This window comes from Rutilus rutilus (genome assembly GCF_951802725.1).
Source record: "Rutilus rutilus genome assembly, chromosome: 10".
NCBI classification, from domain to species: Eukaryota; Metazoa; Chordata; class Actinopteri; order Cypriniformes; family Leuciscidae; genus Rutilus; species Rutilus rutilus.
This window is the reverse complement of record NC_140215.1, coordinates 28,503,255-28,530,725: the sequence shown is the minus strand read 5'-3', so window position 1 is coordinate 28,530,725 and position 27,471 is coordinate 28,503,255. Positions and strand designations below refer to the sequence as shown.

The window sequence follows — 27,471 nt, the reverse complement described above, 5'->3', positions numbered from 1 at the left end:
TAGCAGTTTAGGAAAGGATACATTTCCACTGAACTAATTAGTTGTAGTATGTCGTCAAGAGTCATTTGACAGTGATAAAATATCAGAATGTGAAAATTAATTTTTTTGTGTTTATCATAGACAAATTGCTTGCTTTGAAAACTCAAACAGAAAAAAATCCATATGGGTTTTTGAGGATTTGTGATATTCATATTAGCTTTGCACTCTTATGTAGCCTAGCCTATATTAGAAGTGAGAAGTAAGGTTAAACATACGTACTTAGCCTATATTCTGCATGCTACATAGTTTGTAGTTAAATTAATTTAACTGCTTATGAAACTTGCCAGTCTAATCAGTACTAACTCGCTCAAAAACTTCTGGTTTTGTGATTATCTTTAGATTGACGCAATGCAAAGTAAATATCATTTCTTCACATGGCCACTAGATGGGGGTAAATAGATATATAAGTCTCTGAGGTGGCCAGCAAGCTTGTGATCTAGAGCAGTGGTTCCCAATTCCAGTCCTCAAGTCGTGACCCACTGCTCTGCACATTTTGTAGGTCTCTCTTATCTGACACACTCAGTTCAGTTCATGGAGTCTCTCCTAATGAGCTGATGATCTGGTTCAGGTGTGTTAAATAAGGGAGACATACAAAATGTGCAGAGCAGTGGGTCACGAGGACTGGAATTGGGAACCACTGAGTTAGAGTGTTTGTGTGTTGTCTATGTGTAGTGCGATTTGCCTTTCATAAACCAACGACCATGTCAGACAAAGGAAAAGACGTCGATTTAACAAGAGCCAAACAAAATACTGGAGTCTGGCTGGTGAAGGTTGGTGATTTATCAGTCAGAAGTTGCTTCTGGGTTTCAATGCTGACCATTTACACACACTCTGGAATATTGAACTATGGCACGTAACTAACACTTTATACGGTAGACATGAATGATAGAAGGTGCCGTCATTAGTCTCAAACTTTGATATGATTTCTCCAATTAAGAAGAGCAAGTTAGAAATAAACATTGACCAAATACAAAACCCAGGTTAACAATTAAAAAAACAATAGACAGTGTGCCATGTTTCTCAAAATTGTTATGTTTTGTAAATCTTTTATATTAATACACAGAGTCATCAGTGATTATACACCCTTGTAGCTCTTGTCTTATTGTTTAAATTGATGGTAGTAAAACTTCAAATTGGGAGGCTTTTTAAAGATAGAGGTATGCTAGTGATCAGATGTCTTAACATTGAGGGATGGACCCAAGCTGTTGTCAAAGACCAGAATTATTATTACTTTGTGGTCTTTTTTTAAACTTGTAGCAAGTAAGCAGCTAAAAACAACCCTGAAAACCATAGCAATGTGTAAAGAACCACATTAGCAACAGCACAGCAATGCCATGGCAATCTCACACTACATGTATCATCATTGAAGCAGGTTTACACTCATTTGCTTCAAACATAGTTGAATTAATAAACTAAGGCAATAGTTATACTCGCACAAATATGAGGAAAAAATTGATAAATTGTCTTATTCACTTTTCTTTAGGTTCCCAAATATCTTTCTCAGCAATGGGCAAAAGCATCTGGGCGGGGAGAAGTAGGCAAACTTAAAATTGGGAAGTATGGAAGTATTATTTTTAAACCCCATTCAAAATGGAAATTATTGTCTGAAATCTTTCCACTCATGCTTTTTTCCTGTCTTCTAGAGCTGAAGGAAAGACTGTGGTAAGTTTTATTAATGTTTTTAAAGGCCTGCACTGTGGAGGGGTAGTATTTGCTCCTCATGTTTTATTCAGATGTCACCGTTTATTTGCATAATTACTGTGATCAGACCCTGGGCTGGAGAGAGAGATCATTTGATGATGGTGCTGTTGCAGACACTGATTGATTTGTTTCCTCAGGTGTCTTTCAATTTGAGTGAGGATCTGACAATTGTGGAGTGCTCTGGGGAGAAGGTTTCGTCCGTGCGCAGCCCTAGAGAACATCCCTTCACCATGCAGACGGTGGGAGGTCAGAGCCTCGCTGTCTTTACAGAGAGTTCTGGTCAGTATAATGATGGCCTTTGAGACTGTGAAGACTAATTGGTTTAGGGAACTGTGTCACCTCTATGTCCAAGATCGACATAAACGGTTAAGTGAGAGTTGTAGCCATTCCTCATTATTTAAATTTTTACATTTAATCATTTAGCAGACGCTTTCATCCAAAGCAACTTGCAAATGAGGAGAACAATAGAAGCAATCGAACCAACAATAGGGCAACAATATGTAAGTGCAGTGACAAGTCCCAGTTAATCTAGCACAGTGCTTATCAAACCTGTCCTGCATACCCCCCACCCTCCGCAAGAACCAATGAGGTTCATTCTTGTGTTACGCAGCACATTTTGAGCTTCTGCAAGAACCAATGAGGTTCATTCTCGCGTTACGCAGCATGTTTGAGCTTCAGCAAGAACCAATGAGGTTCATTCTCGTGTTACGCAGCGTGTTTGAGCTTCAGCAAGAACCAATGAGGTTCATTCTCAGGTTACGCAGCATGTTTGAGCTTCAGCAAGAACCAATGAGGTTCATTCTCGTGTTACGCAGCGTGTTTGAGCTTCAGCAAGAACCAATGAGGTTCATTCTCGCGTTACGCAGCACGTTTGAGCTTCAGCAAGAAGTTGAACCAATGAGGTTTGTTCTTGTGCATCAGTCAGGTTCAATTGAGTTTCGCTGATCAATGTTTATATGTGAATAAAAGCCAAAATTAAATCTGTTCATCATATAAAGCGATCGAGTCTCTTTAACCGGACTAAACCGCTCAATTTATATGGATTATTTTTATGATCTCTTTATGAACTTTTTGAAGCATTAAAGTGGTTAGTTGCATAGCTAGCAATAGAGGGACAGAAATCTCTCAGATTTCATATAAAATATCTGCATTTGTGTTCAGAAGATGAACGAAAGTCTTACAGGTTTGGAATGACATGAGGGTGAGTAATTTAATGACAGAATTTTCATTATATGGTGAACTAACCCTTTTAGCGAAAAAGATTCGTCCTTAGCCTTTTCTTGACAACTCAGCAGCTCGGGTTGAGTTAGGAAGTCCTTCCACCAGCAGGGAACAGTCAAGTTAAAGGTCAGTGGAAGTGATTTTGTGCCTCTCTGGGATGCCACCACAAGGCGCCGTTCACTTGCAGAACGCAAGCTTCTGGGGGGCACATAAGTCTGAACTGTTTATATCCAGTCATAAGTCTGAAGCACGTAAGTCTGTGTTTATATCCAGTAAGCCGTTACATTAGCCAGTCCAAATAATTGGATGATATTTGGATATGTTGAGATTATCGGCATAAATCAATAACTGCATGCCCGCTTGGCTGATTAACAGAATTAATCATCCTTCTGAGGGTGGCACGGTGGCTCAGTGGGTAGCACTGTTGCCTCACAGCAAGAAGATCCACGGTTGAGCCCGCCGGAGCCAGGAGTCCTTTCTGTGTGGAGTTTGCATGTTCTTCCCATTCCAAAGACATGCAGGTTAGATGGATTGTAGGGGTCTGTGTGAGTGTGTCCCAGCACTCTCAGCTAGGAAGGGCATTCAGCGTAATACCTGTGCCAAATCCAATGTGTGTGTGCGGATAATTCAAAAACAGACTTGATAAAGGATCATTTAAAAATATTTTTGAGTGTGCAAAATACATTTTTATTGAACACATTTGCTTGCCTAATCTATTTAGCAGTTTGTTTTTTTGTACATATTATTGCTAGAATAAATTTTATACTAGCTCCTTGTTCTCTAGATATTGAAATCACCATCGGCCAAAAAAAAAAAAAAAAAAAAAAAAATCAGTTGGCAACAACTAATTTATGTAGAACTGTAGGAGGTTTAGGAGCCTTCACTGTGCTTAACTTGACAGGATGCAACAAATGAAAAAAGGCACATTAGCATTCAAATGTTTTTGAAAGGAATCAATACTTTTATTCAACAAAGAGACATTAAATTGATCAAAAGTGACAGTAAAGACATTTATAATGTTCTATTTCAAATAAATGCTGTTCTTTTGAACTTTCTATTGATAAAGAATCCTAAACAATTGATGATAATAAGAAGAAATGTTTCTTGAGCATCAAATCAATGATCATGTGACACTAAAGACTGGAGTAATGATGCTGAAAATGCAGCTTGACAAATATATTCAAATAGAAAACAATTATTTTTAAAGCTGCAGTCCGTAACTTTTTTGGGTTAAAAATTATCCAAAATAAATGTTGTAGCAAGTACATAACCAGTAAGTGTTCAAAACGACCTGCTTGCCTTAGCTCGATTCAAAATGGTAAACTTGTGATAATGTTTTTAACTCCAGTGGTACTGGTGGATTTCCACGGGAAATTCGAGGATGTCTTTGCGTCATTACATCACATCTGTACACATAAAGAAGGAGTCTCGGCTAGTAGGCTATGAGTGTGAGGATGTTGGAGGTGGAGATTTATAGCCTTTTCTCACAGCACTTGATATAATTAAACTCATCAATTTGATGGCGGATCCAGAAAGGTTCAAACAACAATCACCAGTGACAACTGGAGATTCACCCGTTGTAAAATGCAAAAGACTTCGGAGTGGCTACAGAAAAAAAGACTGAACCGGCCCATGCGAAAACAAGGATAAATATCGGTAGGGCTTTTGAAAGGTGGCGTGAACTCCGTGTTTTGAAGGGGTTTAAAACTAGACAGGTAAGAACCAGTTCTAAGGAACATTAATTTGTTGGTATGACAATTAGAAATTAGACTGCACAGAAATGGAAACTGAACTACAGGTAGCCCTAATGCACATTAAATGTAGTCACGCAATGCTGATGTTGTTAACATGAACAATTTGAGAACAAAGTATAATTTGCACGGTTTGTCGTGCACGGTTAGATTAAATCAGCGCAATTTACTGCAATGCTTTTTTTCCTTAGTTGGTCAGAACAAAAGTGGATGTTAGTTACTCGTTCAATGACATTTTCCAGTGAAAATTCTTATGTTGGTCATACTTCCAAAAAGTAGAATCTGTGATTACGAATGACTGGATCCACACCGGTGTGGTGTCTGACAGCTGCACATTCTCCTCAAAACATTGGATTCATCCGCGCTGTGCTGTGCCGAGGCACAACCCGCATAAAGTTGATAATTCCGCTAATAACTGCAATTGCAGATTTTGAACAGAGATGGCGACAAAGAGGTACAACTACGGACTGCAGCTTTAATTGTAATAAGGTATTTTACTGTTTTAATTGTATTTTGGTGCGACTGTATCATGCCATACAGCATTTTATCGTTCATTATGGACAGACAAATCCCTTAAAGCTGAAATCATTGTACACTGTATAAACTTGCGGACTTGAAGGGCCATCCTCTTACTTCCCATTGCAAGATGACAGATATAGACCTTTAATAAGTGACCACACTGAAGATCGCTGTATAACTGCAGCTCATATGCACAGCTTAATAATTGCAGTCTTACTGAAAATCACACAAGGCTAAGTGCAGAATTGCAATCATTGTGTTGTGCGCTTTTGTTCACTTATGATTTTTTTTTTTCAGTTGTCTGCTTAGTGCTCACAAGCCCCGGGTATTGATTAAGTGGTTGCTTAGCAACAGGTTGGCCACAGAAGTTGGCAATGAATAGAGGCTCTAGTTGTACAGTTAAAAGCTTTTTCTGGGGGTGGAAGGGTAACAGTGTCTTTTTCTCAGTAAGTTATGAATTGAAATGGTTCAAGGTATGAACAGCTCTCTATTGGCTAGTGCTTGCATAAACACTTCTTTGGTATTAGTTTCTTTTTTGGTGTTTAAGAGGACATAGAGGGCGATTTGAGAGATGGAGGCCATGCAATCAGGTAGCAGAAAGATCACGTTTTTGTATTTTCTGTCATAAAGGCCAAAACAAAACCTCCACAACAAGGGTGTGCATGTTTAGAGATTGATTTGAACTGCACATCTATGTGTTTTAATAGTAGTAACCCTAGCTGTGATGCATGTGATTAAGACACATGTGTCCTTGGCTTTAAGCTCACTTGATTTAGAGAGAGTTCGGCCAAAAATGAAAATTCTGTCGTCATTTACTCACACTCATGTTGTTCCAAACATGTAAGACTTTTGTTCCACTTCGGAACACAAATTAAGATGATTATAATGAAATCTGAGAGATGTCTGTCCCTCCATTGAAAGTCTGTTCACACAAAACTGTTCAAGACATTCATAAAGAGATTGTAAAACAAAGTCTTCTGAAGATACACGATCGCTTTGTGATGAATAGATTTAATTTAGGCTTTTACTCACATAAACATTTATCAGCGAACGCACATCGAGAACTCAAAGATGGTAAATGCAAGCTCAAGCCAGTGAGGTTCATTCTCACATGTCAAGTTTGTACAGTTAAGATTTTTGGTTTATTTGAGGGCTCTGTTTTTAACGAAGTCTCTCAGATTTCATTAACAATATCTTCATTTGTGTTTTAAAGATTAACAAAAGTCTTATGGGTTTGGAAAGACATGAGAGACAGTAACTGATGGCAAAATCTTCATTTTTTTTGGTCAACTGTCCCTTTAAGATACACACAGCCTTGTGTTCTGCAAAGCAATGTATCGGCAGAGTTTGGGTAAATAGTAAATGTTTTTATTATTATATAACCTCTCATTTTGATACAGACTTCTGTAACAGCTTTTCAGTGCTTGCTGTTTTTTGAAGCAGTCAATCTGTCAGAAAGCAGCAGCGTATAAATGGACCAGGTGCAGCGGTGTGTGGAGGAGCTGCTGAGACTTTAAGCTTTTTTTTTTTCTTACTTATTAAGTCCTTCACAATGATAGGTTGAAGAGGCAGCTTGAACTGATTGACATGGGCACTTAAAGCCTCCATGTTGCCAGGTTAAAGTTGGACTCTTGCGCATGTGCGCTACTCTTTTGAAAGTTGCGAAAGCTGTTTTCTGTGCACACAGTAGCGCCGATTTCCATCTGTGGCTTGAATATAGAGATGTCGCTTTTCAGCTTGCACAAAAGAGTCACGTGACTGGTAATCAAGGCTGGATGTTGGGGCTTGAGAAGGTAGTTTTTTTTCTAGATATGCACAGTGAACATGCAGTAAGAATGTTTAATGCATTTATAGCTGGCACATTCTTGGTTACAGATGTTTTATTTGAAAACCCACAGTTTCTTAATCTGAGTATTAGTGATAGATGGTTTGGTGAATACTTGTTGAACATCAAAAGTCAGCATGAAGATATGCAGGCTTTGTTTCTCTCAGCAGTTGAAACTTGCCTTTTTCTTATTCCAACTATTTACTTTGATTTGTTCCATCATGCTTTTCTTTTACAGATGGCCTTGACTACTGCCCATTTCACGTTGTTCTAACATGGCGATGTGCCTCTATTCAAGCTCACACTTTGAAAAGTACATTAGCAGGAATTTTATTCTTTGCTTTCTCTCCCATTCTCTCTCTGTGTGGATGAGAAATTGGTCTCTTAAGGACATATGAGTCCTTGAAGTCACATGTTCGCCTGACCATTAATTTTGATCAAATTGAGAGGGAGCCATTAGTCATGCCTCCTTGGGAGCACACGATGAGAATCTTTGGCTTCTTTTTTTTATTTTATGTAGGAGTCTTATTTGCCTGGCAATAATTGGATGTGAGACTAATCCATGAATATTTCAGCTGTTAATGGATTTCTTCCATTTGAAATAAATGCTCCCGCTTACCAGCACCCTCCCGCAGGTTTCCAGTCCCCTGCTGGCAGCGGTTTAGAAACACATCAGATAGTGACGGTGGCTAATAAGCCCTGCTGTGCCTCATCAAATATGAATGACTGATATCTGCAATTAAAAAGAACCCTGTTTTGATGTCCACATGACCGACTGTGGAGAGTTGTTTCTTTTTTTCCCCTTGTCAGAAATGTGCTTCTGACTCATTTTAGTGGGAGATTGCATGAGAGTGCATGACAGATTTGATGGAAAACAGATGGATACTAGTGTGTGGAGATGCCGGCTAATCCAAAGTGAGTGTAACCATATGTCTGCCTTTGCCTTTCTTTGAAACGGCCGACTTAGACTGTAACTGAATTTAGCTGTGTCGAGCAGAGCTGTTTTTCAGAATTACTCAGCGCTATTGACTGCGCTCTGAATGTATTTTGTTGCAAATTCACAGGGTGATTTGATCTGTTTTGAACTTGATATTTTCCCACGGTAAATTGGCTCTGACTAATGTATCTGCAACATTTGAATACTTAAACATATTTTCTTAAGTTGACACGTTTTTGAGTTTGCCTAGTTTTCTGGGAACATCAGATGTTGTTTATGAATCAGTGCACACATACTGGAATATGTGTATGTATGCCATGTGCTCTAAAAATGATCACACCCATCTGAATTTGGATCAGTGCTGGAGGAAATTTAATTTTAGGTCACATTTTGCTGCATAATATTACAAACTTTCAATTTAGGGCAGAGTATCTTTCTTACAAGCATACTTCACTGCAAATAAGAAAAAATAAAGCTCTATTTATACAGCCCACAGTAATTTGTCAGCGTACATTCCACAGTTCACAGACAAAACCATATGCAGTGTATATTTTCACCTAGAAGATGAACCACAGTCTCATTCATAAACATTTCAACAGTGCTTTAAATAAACTATAATGCGGCTTTATTGTGCAAAACATTCACAGACTCAAAATTACAACCTGTTGTTTACTACATGTGTTCACATGACCAGAAATCACAAAACTTGCTCACAAATGTAATGATCATCACACTCAGCCTTTTGATTCCACGACAGTCTGCAATTCAGATCCATTATCATTATCACTATCACAAACAGTTGCTCTTCTTGTAAAAACAACTGCAAACAGAAGACAACTACATACACAAGCCAAACAAAACCCCACAATACAGTACATATCATCTCTCTTGTTTCTCAAGGCTGTCCGTGAGTGTGTCATGTAGAAGCAGACTAGCGGAGTATTCCAGAACAGGTTTTCGGTTGAGGACGCTGGTGTTCGTTAATGCAAGATGGTTTTCGGCAGGTCATGTGGTTAGTGGTGACGGTTCTGCTCGGGTCACTTGACAAAATGCAGAGCCTCGCACTGAACCACTGATCCGCGACTGCTGTCTAGGCTGGTGAGCAGGCGGAAACCTCCTTTGAGTGCCAGCATCACCGTCTCCAGCTTCAGACACTCCAGTGTACACACAAACGTGCTGTCCTGCTTCAGCACAAGCCGAGAGCCCTGCTCCGACTTGATGAAATGCCGGAACTGGATGACGTTGGACGACACCTCGAACTCCTCCGGAAAGCCATCCAATCGACTTTTTGAGATCTGCACTAGGCGGCTTTTCACCTTCTCGATGAAGCTGTTGTCGCTGCTGTAGACCTTCAGACCCTGCGAGCGCTCGTGGCTGTCCGTCACCTCCAGGAAGGCGGGCTCGTGCTGCGTGGCCTGCTGATGCTCCCAGTTCTGCAGGGCTTGAGCCAGCTCGCTCAACCGGTAGAAGTCGGCCTCGCGGCGGAGCAGCTGGCCTTCCTTGAAGTCCTCGGGCAGCACCAGCTCGCCCAGGCGCAGGAAATTCAACACGTGCCGGAAGATGGGCCCGTCACGGTCGATGAAGGTGTTACCCATGGAGTCAACGTGCAGCACGGGCTTCTTCCCGGTGACCATCTCCTCCAGCAGGGATCCGGGGTGCTTGGCCAGGGTCTGGCGCTGTGCGGCGTATAGGTAGCCCCCCACGTTGATGGTGATGGTGCCGGAGGAAGGTTTCTTAAAGCTCTTGCTGGGCTGCAGCAAATCAGGATTGATCTGTCTCAGTTCGCTCTCCATCCTTCTGAGATTCCATTCCATGCCGTTCCTCACACCCAGCCTGGCGGAGTGTGTGTGGGGAGCGCGCGCGTGAGCGGGCGGGCGGGCGGACAAATAGGAGCGCAGCTGAGCGGCGCTGGCATGAAGCGCGGGAGCAGTGTGCGTTGCCAACAGTGTCTGAGCCTTTCACAGCCACGCAAACACATATATGTGTGCGCGTGTACACTCGCTGTGGGAGGAGGGGTGTTAAGGGTGGGCTCTACTGCGTCAGCGGTGTGGGCTCGGAAAGAGCGAGTGCTTTGCTCGCTGCTCGCCGCTCTAAAGGCTGAATTTAATCACCTTTCCACTTCAGCGCTTCTCTGGCTCTGCAATTAGTGTCACTGCCCTCTGATGAAAGGAGTCCTCGGTTGGGTGGCGGCACGTGAACTCACCGAGAGGGCCAATTCACAGGGATCCCACATAATGAACTCCCTCCAACAAAAGTGTGAGAAGAGCGAGATGTTAATGCTTTCACGTCTATCGTGTTAAGTCATTGCTTTGAAAAGCCGTCTGTGTGATGTGCCGACAACTGGCAGCTTTATCGCCAAACGAGCCATATCGAGTACAGTGTAGGTGTAGTTATGTAAATTATTTGTTGTCTTCATATCAAAAGGGATGAATGCATTGAAGCCTTCTCGCTCTTTCTGAGAGGCTGGGTTCGCTTTGAGGCGCTCGTCCATGACCCAGTTGTCGGCGAAGCCAAGAAGTGAGCCTTTGATAAGGAAGCCTATGCCTTCACTTGAAGTCATGGGGTCTGAGCTCGTAATTGGCCCCAAGCCGTCTTTAAGGGTGTTGTACATGCTACAAAGATGTATCGTGCTGTGTCACCATATAAACCACCTAGAGAAGAGAACCCGAAATCGATATTTCCAATACAATTCATTATAAACGTGAGCTCAAACAAAGAGCTCAAACCTTCGACTGTTGCATAGAGGATGTGCCCTTAAACAGCAGCAGAATCGCCATGACATCTTTCTCAGTGATGTCCCTAACAGATGACAGCCTGTCAATCATTCTTGAATGACGGCACTTCTACTGTTGCCCCAGGATGGGAGATGGACCCTTCTGAGCCACATTTTGAACGACATTAGCAGCTGAGACGGGGTGGAGGCTAATTCACTGTCTGAGTGCTGGGGTCAATTTGGCTTTACATATTCATCAGATTGTTGTTTTCATACAGACTCTTGTTTTTTTTGTTTTTTTTTAATCAAGCCTAATTTACATTTTGCCAAACAATTTGATATACCTCCTTTGACAGCTGATATTGTGGTTTATTAAAGTTGATTCCTGGATGAGTTTTGAAGAACAGCACAATCAAAAGAGTCGTGTCAAATTGTTATAGTTAACTAGATCTCTAGATTAATGTAAAATGTCACAGTTGTTAAAACTGTATAAGATTAAATTTGTTAAAATCACCTAATTAATATTCAGAAGCTAAGCCTTCACCATGTTGTGATGTCACAAATGTGCACCGCCACCACAGTCCTCATCACTCTTTTAAACCGTGCCGCCCATGCACATAGCCATCTGATTATAGATGCAGTGATAGGTCATTATGGTCATATATGACTGATTATAGTTGTTATAGACAGTTGTTATAGATAGCTCGGTCATGGTTTAATCATCATGATTACTGGGTTTATTCATCTGCATTTGAATTGCAAACAGGGTTTAACTATGCCAGAGAAAATAGTGGGTGGCTGACCTGCTTTTTCTCATCTATTTTTTTTTTGGTTTTAATTGGTGCACTTGATTGTTCAACTTGAAGAAGCCCAAATTGATTTTAGTCCAGCAGGGGCAGACTGGCAAAATGTAGATCAGAAGATCAAATGTAGATCAAAGCACTTGGATAGGAAATATTCTAGTTAAACTATGCAGAAGAATATGAAGTCTTGACAAACACAGAAACAATGAATGACGGTAAATATGAGCAAATGCTGTGCTTGTTGGCCAGATTTATAATTAGTTATGCATATTCATGAAACTACAGTAGCCAAAACTATTTGAATTCTTAAGTCATACATTACAAAACAAAATAGTGAGTGGCATTTTATTTTAAAAAAAGATAGCTCAAGCACACTTTTGAAACCAAACATTTCACAAAAAATAACTTTAAATTATAGATATACTGTATGGAACACATGACATGCAAAATAAATTAAACCTTCTTTCCATGTTTTATTAATTTGTTCCCTCATTTTAGCTAAATCATGAGTCGTGACCATGTTGTACTAATTCATTCCCTCGTTTGACCTAAACAATGACCATGATTTTTCAAAAGATGGAACAGATTAGAACATCGTGGCCACAATTTACCTACAACAAGGGAACAGATGAATAAGTCATTAGAACGAATTGTAAATTTGTGGCCACGACATATATATGTATCATAATACAGTTCAAAATGAAGATAAAAATATTGTGTGACACTATGTGGTGGTCAAACATTTGCATGTTCATAGTTAATGTACTGAACGTGAGGAGAAATTCACCACTGAACTCCACACAGTACGTCCACTAAAAGCGAATTCCAAAATTGCTTTTTCTCACCCTTGCAGGGAACTGCAAGAAAAGGGTGCAACTTAGTCATTCCAAAAGAAAGTAAGCAACCAGATCTCTTCAGGAAGGGTACCTCTATGAGGTACAAGGAAGCAATTTTATCATTTATGATTACGTTATCCTGAGTGGCACATCCTTACAATTAATTTTGAACACTGAGGTCATTTGTCAATGTACCTTTGAATTGAAATACTCCTTATTTATTTATTCATTTTTTTATGATTGTTTGTTTGTTTTGTCTTAACAGCTGAATTTTCTTAAAGGGAAAGTCCACCCCAAAATGAAAATTCTGCCATTAATTACTCATAAGACCCATACTCAAACCTATAAGACCTTCGTTCATCTTCGGAACACAAAATTTTTAATATTTTAGATTTTCAAAACTTTCAAGGCCAAGAAAGGTAGTAAAGACTGTTAAAATAGTCCATGTGACTACAGTGGTTCAACCTTAATGCTATGAAGCGACAAGAATACTTTTTGTGCGCAAAAAAACACCAAAATAACTACTTTATTCAACAATTTCTTCTCTTCCGGTTTGGAACGACATGAGGGTGAGTAATTAATGACAGAAATTTCATTTTTGGGTGAACTATCCCTTTAAGTATGAATTTTGCTTTTATGTTGTTGTCATGGAAACATTCCGATTCAAAATAAAGTGGCAGTGACGTATGGCTGTTCCAAATGGCCACATATGAGACAGTAATGCCCTGCACTCACTTCAAATGATCCGACCTTCGGATATTAGAATCGCCTTGAGACCAATTGTGAAAGGGATGCTTTTAAAACGAATGCAATGAAAGTCATGCATTTTTAATCCTAAATACATTTGGGGCTGCCATACATGCCATTGTATGCAGTTTGTGAAATTGGCAGCTGTGTGGAAAAAAAATAAAAAAAAGTACAATTGCTTGATGTTTGTTATATTTGCATAGTGCTTGCAGACACTAGAGTATTATATGAACAGTATTTCAAAACAGATATGGAAATGGAGCCAGTAGAGAGAGAGCGGAAGAATCGTGATTTTAATAGCCCCTGAGGCATATGATTAAGAGTCTTATGATTATTTTACTGTCATATCTCGTCCCAAAATATCTACCTCTACTCCCTCAGAGTCCTTTAAAAAGATTACAACTGTTATTATGCGTTGGCAAATCTTCTCGAGGCTGATAGTCCATCAGTAAGTGATATCTTATGAAAAATCTTAATTGAAACGCATAAATTAAATGCTACAGTGCAGTATTTGGATGGCGCGCAGTGCTAGACACATTTCAAAATAAACAGGTGCCGAGTGAGTGAGTTTAAGAGACCTTGAGGCATTTGAAAGGCTTCTTTCTCTGCTGCTGTATGCTGATGAAGAGACATGAAGGGATTGAAGATCTGCCTGCAGGTGGGTGTGTGTGTGTGAGTGGAGGCATAGAGGCTGTGTCCTGCTGAGGGCTTGGGATGTTATTGCTCTTGTTCGGTGTCTCTGAGGAAGTCAAACTGGTGGGATCTTGTGAGGAGGTGGAAGACCGACCCCCGTAACCTCTCTATCATCTCAGCATCGGATCTGCTGCCCACCAACGGGTTGAGCAACTCACGCCACCCCCAAACACAGTCCTACTCCATTCAGAGCCAGCATTAATGTATCTCCCGCTGATTTAAATGGATTCCTCTATGGAGATGCTTATGTAACGTTACTGGCCTCATAAGATGCGCGAGTCATGTGATGTTTGGGGAGGGACCGCGCAGAGGAGATGCGAACCTTGAGGTCTTGGTTTGCCCTGACCCCTCTTCATAGCCTCCGGGTAATTGCGAGGAAAATGGATGCTTTGTTGAAGTTGTGAAACACAAGTGGGCGTTTTTATGGAGTTACTCCAACAAGTGCTCTAACACTCATCTGGCAATAATTGCCAATAATTGTGCGCATTAGTGCTGCTCTGATGGATTTTGTGAGTGAAATATTTCTGCCCTTTAAAAGGGCCTGTGGGACAATAACCACAAGGTATTACAGGCACCGCTGTACATTTAATACAATCAATAGAAGCAAGCTGAACCATTAGACTGGCTTCATGGTGCGCCAACAAATGGCAGCGGTGCAGCACAATGATGTTCTGCAGGAGGGAGGCTCATTTGGGTCTGATTTAAAATCATCACTCATGGCTGGTTGACCCCATCGTTTTTCATACAAGAGTCAAACACTTCAGAATAGTGCCATAAAAACCTGGTTGAATCACAGTATTTCAATTGTCACCTAAAAAGTGGGGTTTTGTGCCAACGCTTTATTAGAGAGCGCTTGCTGTTGAAGTATGTTAATGTTTTAGTACAAAGAAAAGGCCATTAGTTGTCCTCGCAAAATTCAGACATTTTTAATTGGGTTTGCTTATCCTTTGTATGAGTGTGTAATGCATAAGAGCCATTTTTTGGTGAACTATACCAAGTCGAATGTTGTTGTTTTTAAGACAAGCTGGCTCTTGAAGGCATGGTTGTTCAGCGAGCTGAATGCAGACCTGCAGTCAGTGAGAGCTACATGAAATTAAAGAAGTAAGTCAAAGCTGTTCAAAGCTGTCAAAGCTGTCAAATGTATTCGATCTGATCATCTGGAGATGTGTTTTATTCACAGGCTGCAGATTGAAGAATCCACCAAACCTCTTCGTTTTTCTCAGAAGCTTGAGAAAGCTATCACAACTAATTACAAACCTGTGTCCAACCACAGCTATAATGTAAGTGTGTGTGTGTGTGGTTCAGGTATTTCCTATGTTAAGGGGACAAAATTTCCTTGGACAAAACATCCAAAGGATGGCATAAATTATACTAAATTATGTTTTTTGAAAATGTAAAAAGGCAGAACATTTGCTGTGATGGGTAGGTTTAGGGTTAGGGGATAGAATATACAGTTTTTAAAGTATAAAAAATCTTATGTCAATGGAAACCCAACGTATGTACAACTATCTTCATGAGGACCGGTTTGAGTTTTAGACCATTGGAGTGAGGACAAATAGAGTAAAGTGAGGACATTTTGGCTGAGAGCCCTTTAAAGGCCTGTTTGAGGATCAATACTTGGTTTTAGGGATAAGGTTATATATATTAATGGTAAGTTTAGGGTAAGGGTTCAGGTTAGGCACTTGGTTGTGATGGGTAGGGTTGGGGTACGGAGCTAGAGATTGCATTGTGTCAATGAACGTCCTCACAAAGATAGATGTGTGTAAGAGATCATAAGCGAATTAATGAATGCTCTGTTTTGCTTATGCTTCTGTTTAGTTGGAATATGAGAAGAAAAAGAAAGAGGAAGGCAAGCGCGCAAGAGCTGACAAACAGAAGGTTCTAGAAATGCTCTTCTCTGCCTTTGAGAAGCACCAGTACTACAACATCAGAGACCTGGTGGACATCACAAAGCAACCGGTGGTGAGTTGTTCAGCTCAAGATGAGTAAACGTGCAAACACTGTGCCATAGGAACAGAAACCACGCTCTCCAATATTTTTAACTTGGACTGCAGTACCCATTTTAACTGATAGCTCTCAATATTACATACTTCCCCTTTAAATTAAACATTTTAATTTAATTTGACATTAAGTGTGTTGAGAAAAAGTAATGAAAGTGTGCTTTTCTTTTATATATATATATATATACAGTGAGGAAAATAAGTATTTGAACACCCTGCTATTTTGCAAGTTCTCCCACTTAGAAATCATGGAGGGGTCTGAAATTGTCATCGTAGGTGCATGTCCACTGTGAGAGACATAATCTAAAAAAAAAAATCCAGAAATCACAATGTATGATTTTTTAACTATTTATTTGTATGATACAGCTGCAAATAAGTATTTGAACACCTGAGAAAATCAATGTTAATATTTGGTACAGTAGCCTTTGTTTGCAATTACAGAGGTCAAACGTTTCCTGTAGTTTTTCACCAGGTTTGCACACACTGCAGGAGGGATTTTGGCCCACTCCTCCACACAGATCTTCTCTAGATCAGTCAGGTTTCTGGGCTGTCGCTGAGAAACACGGAGTTTGAGCTCCCTCCAAAGATTCTCTATTGGGTTTAGGTCTGGAGACTGGCTAGGCCACGCCAGAACCTTGATATGCTTCTTACAGAGCCACTCCTTGGTTATCCTGGCTGTGTGCTTCGGGTCATTGTCATGTTGGAAGACCCAGCCTCGACCCATCTTTAATGCTCTAACTGAGGGAAGGAGGTTGTTCCCCAAAATCTCACAATACATGGCCCCGGTCATCCTCTCCTTAATACAGTGCAGTCGCCCTGTCCCATGTCCAGAAAAACACCCCCAAAGCATGATGCTACCACCCCCATGCTTCACAGTAGGGATGGTGTTCTTGGGATGGTACTCATCATTCTTCTTCCTCCAAACACGTTTAGTGGAATTATGACCAAAAAGTTCTATTTTGGTCTCATCTGACCACATGACTTTCTCCCATGACTCCTCTGGATCATCCAAATGGTCATTGGCAAACTTAAGACGGGCCTTGACATGTGCTGGTTTAAGCAGGGGAACCTTCCGTGCCATGCATGATTTCAAACCATGACGTCTTAGTGTATTACCAACAGTAACCTTGGAAACGGTGGTCCCAGCTCTTTTCAGGTCATTGACCAGCTCCTCCCGTGTAGTTCTGGGCTGATTTCTCACCTTTCTTAGGATCATTGAGACCCCACGAGGTGAGATCTTGCATGGAGCCCCAGTCCGAGGGAGATTGACAGTCATGTTTAGCTTCTTCCATTTTCTAATTATTGCTCCAACAGTGGGCCTTTTTTCACCAAGCTGCTTGGCAATTTCCCCATAGCCCTTTCCAGCCTTGTGGAGGTGTACAATTTTGTCTCTAGTGTCTTTGGACAGCTCTTTGGTCTTGGCCATGTTAGTAGTTGGATTCTTACTGATTGTATGGGGTGGACAGGTGTCTTTATGCAGCTAACGACCTCAAACAGGTGCATCTAATTTAGGATAATAAATGGAGTGGAGGTGGACATTTTAAAGGCAGACTAACAGGTCTTTGAGGGTCAGAATTCTAGCTGATAGACAGGTGTTCAAATACTTATTTGCAGCTGTATCATACAAATAAATAGTTTAAAAAATCATATATTGTGATTTCTGGATTTTTTTTTTTAGATTATGTCTCTCACAGTGGACATGCACCTACGATGACAATTTCAGACCCCTCCATGATTTCCAAGTGGGAGAACTTGCAAAATAGCAGGGTGTTCAAATACTTATTTTCCTCACTGTATAATTTGAGGTACTGCATTCAGTACAATTAACCTCACTTAGGTTTTTTTTTCTGACAACATTATGGCAGTGATACATCTCATTTGTTTCTCTGACTTATCAGAAATCATACACAAGAGAGATTAAACAAGAAATGACAAATATTTAACATGGACTTGGTCTTGATTATATTATCATAGATAAGTGAGCTCCTTTGAATAAATGCCACTTGACTGCTGCCTCTGTCTCCCTGAAGGATTGGAGAAATATAAATGTGATTGAAGTTGGATGAGTCATAACTAAAAAGAAACTAAACTGAGAAGAAAATTACTTCCCACCATGGTTTTGCCATTTAGTGGATAGATTACACTAGTGAGGCTAAATAAAGAATTTATTACTTTTCACAAAGTTGTCTGAGAGACTTGATTAAAGTCCCCCTGTGGTGAAAATCAAGTTTTAAAGGTTGTCTATTTGTCTATGAGGTGTTTTTAGTGTTTCACCGCTTTAAGACAAACCATGTGCAATTTCATAAGTCAAAACCATTGCTGAGTATTTTCTCCTTAAAACTGCAGTGAACCAAAAACTGTCAAAAAAAATCACCTGTTCTCATTTAAAGGGATACTCCACTTTTTTGGAAATAGGCTCATTTTACAACTCCCCCAGAGTTAAACAGTTGAGTTTTACCGTTTTCGAATCCATTCAGCCGATCTCCGGGTCTGGGGGTCCCACTTTTAGCATAGCTTAGCATAATGAATTGAACCGGACAAGACCATTAGCATCTCTCTCAAAAAAATTAACAAAGAGTTTCGATATTTTTCCTATTTAAAACTTGACTCTTATGTAGTTGCATCGTGTACTAAGGCCGACGGAAAATGAAAAGTTGCGATTTTCTAGGCTGATATGGCTAGGAACTACTCTCATTCCTGCGTAATAATCAAGAAACTTTGCTGCCGTACCATGGGTGAAGCAGGCGTAATGATATGACGCAGCGCATGCCGCCTGATAATAGGCTACTGAGCTGGGGACTATTATCAGGTGCTGCGTCATATCATTACGCCTGCTTCACCCATGGTATGGCAGCAACGTTTCTTGATTATTACGCAGGAATGAGAGTATAGTTCCTAGCCATATCAGCCTAGAAAATCGCAACTTTTAATTTTCCGTCGGTCTTAGTACACGATGTAACTACAGAAGAGTCAAGTTTTAAATAGGAAAAATATCGAAACTCTTAATTTTTTTTGAGAGAGATGCTAATGGTCTTGTCCGGATCAATTCATTATGCTAAGCTATGCTAAAAGTGGGACCGCCAGACCCGGAGATCGGCTGAATGGATTCGAAAACGGTAAAACTCAACTGTTTAAGTAAGTTTAAGGAGTTGTAAAATGAGCCTATTTCCAAAAAAAAGTGGAGTATCCCTTTAAATTTACATTTATGCATTTGGCAGACGCTTTTATCCAAAGCGACTTAAATTGCATTTCAAGGTACACATTTACATTCACAAATCACGTCAACTTTAGCATATCATTAACTATACTGCGAAGCAGGGGATTCTCAAGAGAAGCCAGATTATCCCAGTATATTTTTCTGTTGAGATGAAAAATCGAGTACATTTAACTATATAGCGGGTGAATTATGTATATGATGTATATTACGTTATGATGAACTAAATGCCTTTCTTCAGTTGTTCTGTTCTGAGTTTTCTAAGGATACTGATTTTCAGAAGGCAGATGTCTGACTCTGAGATGGTGAACGGGAACATGGTTTGTGTAACATTAACAACACATTATTAGCTGTTTGATAATGTAGTTAATTAAAAGGCTAATCATATTAATTATTGTTATGTGTCCAACATTGTAGAGAGCGATACATAAACCGCATTACCATTCTGATACATCGACTTTGTAGATGAGCCTGTATAATTCACTCTTCCACTTCTTCTGAATCAGTTTCTTGTTCAAACATACTGTATATGGCTGAATTAAACCAGTATTTCCACTTGCCATTGTGCAGCGTTTACTACAGTAAAGTTGACTGTAAAGGGAGATATTTTATTTAAAGCTGCAGTCGGCAAGTCTGGCAGATTGAGGGGATTGAATGTTTACAACTCTCATTCCTCTCCCCCACTACCACCGAGCACCCTCCCATCGAGTTCGTGCTCGTCAGTGCGTGTGCACCAGATTTTCTGTGAACGCACCCATCTCTTCAGCAACGAAGCATCATTTTCTTTTCCTTGGTTGTTTTGGACCTCCTAGCTCTGGTTGTTAACCGAGGAATTGGAAGTTTGTTAGTAGATTTTCTCTCCGCCATCACACTTCGTACAATCCAACACACCTGCGAACTTCCGGCGGGTGCATGTGATACTGTAACGTGCGCAAGAGGGGAGGGGGGGATCTGTGGCGTGTGCACGAACTGTGATTGACAGTCAGATCTCACACAGCCCTGCACTGATTGGACCAGAAGAACCGGGGGCGGTGGATTTTTGCAAAACAAATAACAGGCTCTAGGTGGAGGTAGAAGCGCAGGTTTTTTTCTAAAACCGGCTGATTTATGTTGTTCTGTCGGAGCATAGTGTCGATTTCAGTGAATATGATTCAGTGAGTCTGTTTGGACTACAACACGATTTTTCCGGATCTTATGAAGTCACAATGTTACTCGTTTAAATAATCTCTGCCCACAGAATAAGCAAAACAGGGGACGAGGCCTGGTTGAGCTGCATTAGAGAGGACAATGTTGTCGCTATGTCAAAGAGACACTGTTTTTGCCACATTTCCAAAAACTCATTTGTTTGACCTTCCAGACTGACGAACTTAGCGTGGTTAAAACTTATTTTAAACACTGTTACTGAACATTGTAACCCCAATGTTTATCTGTGCACTGTACACTAGTACACAGAAGAGGTGTTAGTGAGGCCAGCAGGGGGCGCTCACCCTGTGGTCTGTGTGGGTCCTAATGCCCCAGTATAGTGACGGGGACACTATACTGCCAAAAGAGCACTGTCCTTCGGATGAGACGTTAAACCGAGGTCCTGACTCTCTGTGGTCATTAAAAATCCCAGGATGTCCTTCGAAAAAGAGTAGGGGTGTAACCCCGGCATCCTGGCCAAATTTGACCCTTGGCCTCTGTCCATCATGGCCTCCTAATCATCCCCATATACTGATTTGGCTTCATCACTGTCTCCTCTCCACCAGTAAGCTGGTGTGTGGTGGGCGTTCTGGCGCAATATGGCTGCCGTCGCATCATCCAAGTGGATGCTGCACATTGGTGGTGGTTGAGGAGATTCCCCCATCTATGTAAAGCGCTTTGAGGTCTCAGAAAAAGCGCTATATAAATGTAACGAATTAATTACACCCTAAAAACAAGCAAGAAAAGGGCATAATAGGACCCGTTTAAGAAGATTTACCGGCCATAAATATTTTTTTTACCAGCCACGAAACTATTTGCAAAAACAGGCAGTTATGACATAAATTCACAATTTTCATTTACAGAAATGTAATAAAGTAATCAAATGTAAAATAACACTGCATAGTCTTCACTGTTTAAATTAAACATAGTTTAATCAAATTAAACATAGTTTAATCATATTAAAGTTACAAAAGTTATTCAGTCAAGGGCAATGAGTGATTTTCTGTGTTTTTTGTTGTTTGAATAACATTAAGGACACAGACGGCAGCAGGAATATTAGGCAGGTATTCTTGCGCTTGAATATTTCAGTTGGCAAGACTTAAACTTTCATGACAATGCAGCAATTGTCCAGAGCGTCGTTCACGATCTCACAAGATTGCATTGCTGGAAGTCAAAAAAATATTACCAGCCAACTGCCGATCGACACCGTTTCATATACTTGCTAACACCGAATTTTACTCTCATTTGGTGTTCTGAAAGTGTTCATTTTAGGCCCTGGTTCAATTAAATTAAATTCACATTTATTTGTATAGCGCTTTTCACAATATACATCGTTTTAAAGCAGCTTTACAGAAAATGCCACATTAGTCCACATTACAATTTAGAGTGATCTGTTATCAGAGGTAACTAAGTTATGCATTTCAGGAATGTACATATACAAATCACAGTTAGCTAAACATTTAAACAATGTAATAATTTAAGGCAGAAACAATGAGCTCATTGAAGTAATGAATACTTGTCTTTTAACAAATGATTATGACATATTGAAAATTGTAGCATGGTTGCATGTATGATTGGATTTTGGCAGCACGTGTTCACTCTGTCAATCTACTCTTCCTCTAGATTTACCTGAAGGAGATTCTCAGGGAGATCGGCGTGTACAATCCTAGAGGGCCTCATAAGAGCACCTGGGAGCTGAAATCAGAGTATCGCCACTATGAGGAAGGACAGGAGGAGGAGGAGGAAAAAATGGAGTAATCCGGATTACATAAGCTTGGGGGTCTGCTTTGTTTCATGTAACTGTTGTTTCTTTCTGTGCCAGATTTTTTTGGTCTCTTGTTCGTAGACCTTGTTAACTCTCAGGTGGAATGGATGTCAGTAGAAAAGAAATGAAGATATACTTTTTTTTTTTCTTGGGTTACATAAAGTGTTTCTCTAAGAGCATTATGAAATGAATACTTTAATTTGCACATGACTCTTGCATTCTTCTGGGTTAAGAGCACTTGTGTGTTATGGTTACAGGAGCATATTAATAGTATTATTTAAAACGCAGAGACCCTTTAGACTTATCAGGAATGATCACATGCAAGTAAATTGCTCAAGACCAAGCCCAGGGGATCGTGTATAAAAATTTACATAGATTTCATCCTAAAAAGTGCTCAAAAGTTTTCAGACTTATAAACCATACGTACACCAGAACCTGCACAAAATTCCCTTTATAAAACCCAGACAGTGGAAGATTGTGCGCACATGCAACTCCATCCCGTCTCCTCGAAATCACCATATGTAGAGCTTACACCGATTATTGTGTGTAGGCTATCTTTGGATAGTTTATAAAATAGAACAATAAGCTACTCTTTGTTGTTTTTAAACCCAAAATCTTTTACTTATAACATTCTTCATTAACAATTATTCAATTATATGTAATATACAATGTCATTAAAAAAAAAAAAAAAGTAGTTTCCTCAATGTAGCTAGCTACTTTATGATAGTAACTTGTAGTGTAGCTAACTACTTTTTCAGAAGGGTTGCTTGACTCTTAAATATAATCTTAACTATACTTTAACTTATGAGTAGCTTGTCAAGCTAGTTTGAGTAGCTTCCCCAACACGGTTTACTATGCATATCCTTATCTGCATATCATTTCCATGTGCATTTCCAAGTGATGCCATGTTTAACGGTACAAGACATTAGGTAAATATGAGATACGGACTATACATGCTGTTTGTGCAGTTACATTGCATTTCTAAAAATCATTTAGTACCCTTGGCTTGTTTTAGAATATAGGCTATCAAAATATCTATAAAAGCAAAATTGTATAAAATACTTTTCAGAGATTTATTATTCTTTTTCACTGGCCAAATAGTATTTTGTTAACGCTTTAGTTTAGGGTCCAATTCTCACTATTAACTTGTTTATTAGCATGCATATTACTAGGATATTGGCTGATTATTAGTACTTATAAAGCACATAATAATGCCTTATTCTGCATGACCATATTCTACATCTCTTAATCCTATCCAATATCTAAACTAAATACCTTACTAACCATTAAATAAGCAGTAATAAGGAGTTTGAGGCAAAAGTCGTAGTTAATAGTGAGAATTGGACCCTAAACTAAAATGTGACCAGTATTTTTATTCTTTTAAACATCAAATTTATGCAATTTTGCTTAGAAGATAAACACATTTTAGTATTGTCATCTGACCTTTTCAAACCGGCCAATAGACCGGTCCACCACCGAACGAAAGTGTGCATCATTGATCTCGCAGAAAACTATTTTCTCAGAACACAAGTACTGCAATTTAGTTTAAAGAGAAATGATCATGCACCTAGCACTCTTCACTGTCAAACATTAAAACATGGCGTGCCACAGGAAATATTTAAAAGCAGCACATCCACTACAAATATTTCTATCTAAAGTCATCATTTTTACTGACCTTTTGGATAATGGTTTATGTGATCTGAGTGCTTAACTGTATTGAAAATTAAATATTTAATCAAAATGAGAACTGTTTAAAATCATTTTACTTAATTTCTTCACTTACTCCAGTAAAAGTGCATATAGACCTTTTGTTGCTGCGTCGACCAAAGCGGAGCGCAGCATTGGCGAGCTTGCATGCATGTAGCGGTCAAAGTAAAAAATAGTTCAACTTTTGCTGCTGCGCTCTGTGACGATTACCCGCGCGGGCAATAAAAACGGGGCATCCAGAAAAGTGCGGAAATCAAAATGAAAATTCTGCCTACTTTTGCTTTGGCAAGCGTAGCGCAAATCGCTCTGTATCTATCTACAATTTCAAGCATTTAATCCAAAATGTAAGCACTTTTCAAACCTTGAAAACACAAAATTCAAGGATTTCAAGCACCCATACGAACCCTGATAATTAAGCACATTACCCCAAAATTCATTACAGTAACACCTTTTAGACCTTCTGCAGTCACCATTATTCTCAACAGTGTTAACGCAATCTTTTTCCACTTAAATAAGCATGAAGACAACACAAATGTTTATTACAATTATGTCATGGAAATAAACATTTAATTTAGTCAGGATAAAGGTATCCAAACTGTTGGTTCACCTAATAAAACACATTAAAGCATCTTTGGTGTTTCCATGGTTTCTACAGAAGTAAAACCGGAAATCGATGGTAAGGCGGATATGACGTCATTGACAGGAGACGTTACACTGGTTAAAATGGCTGATTTCTCTGAATTTAAACATTTTTGGAAACATTTAAGACAGTTCAAGTACACAAGTCAACAACATGGATGTTTTAGTTGTGCCTTTAACAGTAGTGTATACTGATTGAAATTCATTTTCTTTCAAACATGCAATGAGCTACAATTTTTAAGATGAAGGCAAAGTCACTTATTTTGTCATTTCAATGAGCATCAAACAACTGCAGCATGCTTTGTTTGGATTCCTTGCTAGAGGTTTATGAAACAGGAAAAAATCTAGTGGAAAGCTTTAGACAATAACATTACCTAATGTCTTGTATACTACATTTACATGCGTTCATCTGTGCTTTCTCCCTATCTGATGTGTGAGAGCCAAGTGTGGTAGGTACTGTAGGTGTGAAATTCTTATTCTATCACCACCTTCATGCATTTGATTTTCTCAGCCTTTCGGCCCTCCACTGTTATTTTTCTTCAGCTTGCGTGGATCCACCATGCCATCTGGATTTAGTTCTGCCTGTGGAAAAACTGGCAAAAGAGGAAGAGTCAAAAATAGAGTCCTCTGACCTTCAGGCATACAAACCTGCAGAGAAAACATGTGCTCAGCTAATACATGCTATTATGTAGTTTCACTGGTCATGACCTCAGCAATTTTGTAGTCATCATTGCACATCTTTACCGCGTTAATACCATTCATTTTAGTCCGTGTTGCCAAACTATTTGCAATAAAGGTGCATCCAAGTTAGCTTGAAGTGTCATACCTTAAAATCCTTTGCATTATTTAATATTTTCGTTGTGTGCCATTTAGTTTGACTTCATCTTGACTTTAATGTTGCAAACCTAAGAGGAAAAAAACAAGACATGAAGCTCATTCACCATCATATATGCCACACAGGTATAATATCAGTTTTAATGCATATTCATGAGGCAGAAGGACTCTTGACTTAGTGAGCACTTGTATGCTAATGCAGTACCTGACGGCCTCCTACATGTTAAACGCATTTTCATTTAATGGGCACCTTCCCTCTGCTCTTGACTGATGCTCGGACCCCAGTGTGAGAGTGCGGTCCATATCGGTCCACGTCCTGCAACACATCTAGTGAGAAAAGGAGAGGAGAGTTAATTTGTCATTTCATAAATCCAGCCATGCAATCAGTAATTCCCCATAACCCACTCTCAAATGAATAATCACTAACAAAGAAATGCTTAAGGGTCAGGGAAGTGAATTGTCAGTATCAATAAAATAATTTAAAAATACATTACATACTGTATGCAATTCATGCTAACATAACTTAAACCTTTTCTATGAGGTTGTTGTTTCAGGTGACAAAAATTAAATTAAGTTACCAAGTTAATATAATAGATAAGTGGAAAGGATTGCATTTGTGAATTTTAACAGAATAGAAAATGGTGTATACATGTTGCAAAGATGGATGAATCTAATTTGATTACATATCTAAAAACTTGTCACGTGCACCTTTGGTCCAATTCTATAAAATCTATATAAGACCAAATTTATAAGCATTAAAAATGTAGATTTAACAACGAGTATTTAATTAAACTCCAGATTAAGCTGAACTGCATCAAGAGAAAATACTAGCCTAATATTTGTCTGAAATAATTTCAGCTTATACATTTAAAAGTAAAAAAAAATATTATAAACAATACACATTATCAAATAGTTAATGATGGCCGAGGCATGTTGGTGAACACGTGTTTCGTAGGCCAGAGCCTGAAAAGTATGGAAAACCAAAAGTCCAGTGTGCATTTAAGATTGTTGTTAAAGTTCAGATTACCTGCGATGCCGTCTTGGCGAGTCATTATAGCGGACAGTAATTTCGGTCACTGTTATTATAGGATTTCAAGATCCACTGCTTCAACCACCTCTGCTTCTTCTGGTATTTCTTCGGAAAGGGGGAGAAACCTCAAGACACCGGAGTTTAAAAGCGGCAGGAAATACATCATCACTCGCCTCGCTCCGCCCATCGATGGACATGTGCGCCCTCTGCAGGAGATTATGTATAATGTCATATATGACACTCATACCAACCTCAGACTTGAAATTTGATTTGTCATTGTCGCTGATAAATTTGATCTGAAATTAGTTAGCTTATTTTAGTTACTTTCCAACATTTTTCATTAAGTTTATTTAGATTTTTTATTTTGAACTAAAACTAAAATAATGAATAAAAACTGCATATTTTCCATCAATTAATTAACAGTGAATTAAAACTTATGTAGAATTATTTATTTAAGTTATATCTAAGTATTAAAAAAAAATGTTCAGGTGTAACACAGTTGTGAAGGTATTTGATGAAGCTTGAAAGCTTTGGGATGAGGAATAATCAGAAAATTCGTAAACTAGTAATTTATTTAAAATCTATTGATCTATTTTAGACACATTTAGTGGAAGCCATTGTAGGTTTTACGTTATATTTTTTAGACTAGACATTTTATCTGTCTATTTTCAAAAACCATGCAAAAATGGCCACTGTTGTTAACATCGCTTTGTAAATCTCAAAGCAGTTCAATCTCACACAATTCTCAATGGTAATGCATGACATGTAGCTATGTTTTAATCGCTTGCTTTTTTTAAATGTAGCCACATGATGCCATAGAAAGACAGGTTCTTTGTGTTAGTAGCCCTGCATGTGCTCTCAGTTTCAGCAGGTGGTGCTATTCAACAAGCATATGGATTCAATTCAACCATTCAATCATATGGATAGACCTTATTCAGAGCAGCGCCATGACAGGTATGATTATGAAAGCGAGGCTGTGAGGTATGGACTGCGTCCGCTGTAAAAAGCTGTTTAAAGCGCCTAGAATAGATAACTTATAATATATATATTTGTGTCTACTGAAATTTCTTAGAAAGATTTTTGTTTTTTTTGCAGTGTTTCGTCATCGGAACAATCCAAAAACACATTAAATAATATCAGTAGCCTACAACAATGAAGATGTAGCCTAGACTCACAGCCTCGCTTTCATTCCCGTTAAAAATCACGACTTTAGGTCTATAACTCAAATGATAAGATAAGATGACACTCAGCCTCCAACTAATTAATGTTGATCATCAACCCCCGTAATACTGAAACAATTCACTAACTAGGGTAA

General features: G+C 39.2%; 2 protein-coding genes and 1 long non-coding RNA gene across 6 annotated transcripts; 1 reads left to right on the top strand and 2 right to left on the bottom strand.

Moving 5' to 3' along the window:
• Positions 1–426: 426 nt before the first annotated feature.
• Positions 427–22,622, top strand: gtf2f2b (general transcription factor IIF, polypeptide 2b). Of its 4 annotated transcripts, none has more exons than XM_084420315.1 (9): positions 427–483; positions 712–809; positions 1,523–1,596; positions 1,683–1,701; positions 1,878–2,019; positions 14,805–14,886; positions 14,966–15,065; positions 15,604–15,747; positions 21,805–22,150. In XM_084420315.1, coding segments are annotated over exons 1-9 (795 nt in total). In that variant the 5' UTR covers positions 427–482; the 3' UTR covers positions 21,940–22,150. The 4 variants fall into 4 exon arrangements, with proteins under 4 accessions (XP_084276441.1, XP_084276443.1, XP_084276442.1 ...); XM_084420317.1 differs by lacking the exon at positions 427–483 and adding an exon at positions 19,280–19,319 and having other exon boundaries at positions 658–809; positions 21,805–22,135; XM_084420316.1 differs by lacking the exon at positions 427–483 and adding an exon at positions 19,241–19,319 and having other exon boundaries at positions 658–809; positions 21,805–22,135.
• On the bottom strand, positions 8,339–9,922 carry kctd4 (potassium channel tetramerization domain containing 4). Its single transcript, XM_084420313.1, has one exon. The coding sequence runs from the start codon at positions 9,805–9,807 to the stop codon at positions 9,031–9,033; it is 777 nt and encodes a 258-aa protein (XP_084276439.1). The 5' UTR covers positions 9,808–9,922; the 3' UTR covers positions 8,339–9,030.
• A 1,543-nt stretch (positions 22,623–24,165) lies between the features above and the next one.
• LOC311297845 lies at positions 24,166–26,347 on the bottom strand. The gene is made up of 4 exons (XR_014628883.1): positions 26,154–26,347; positions 25,332–25,453; positions 25,119–25,197; positions 24,166–24,885 (listed from the first exon to the last, which is right to left on the bottom strand). It is a non-coding gene; the product is annotated as an uncharacterized lncRNA (long non-coding RNA).
• Positions 26,348–27,471: the final 1,124 nt, after the last annotated feature.

Bases quoted from the DNA above. Each gene is read 5' to 3' on its own strand.
- gtf2f2b (XM_084420315.1), top strand. The intron at 2,020-14,804 runs GTCAGTATAATG...GTTGTTTTTAAG, and splicing joins TGTCTTTACAGAGAGTTCTG to ACAAGCTGGCTCTTGAAGGC. The intron at 15,066-15,603 runs GTAAGTGTGTGT...GCTTCTGTTTAG, and splicing joins TGTCCAACCACAGCTATAAT to TTGGAATATGAGAAGAAAAA.
- kctd4 (XM_084420313.1), bottom strand. From the start codon at position 9,807: ATGGAATGGAATCTCAGAAGGATGGAGAGCGAACTGAGACAGATCAAT.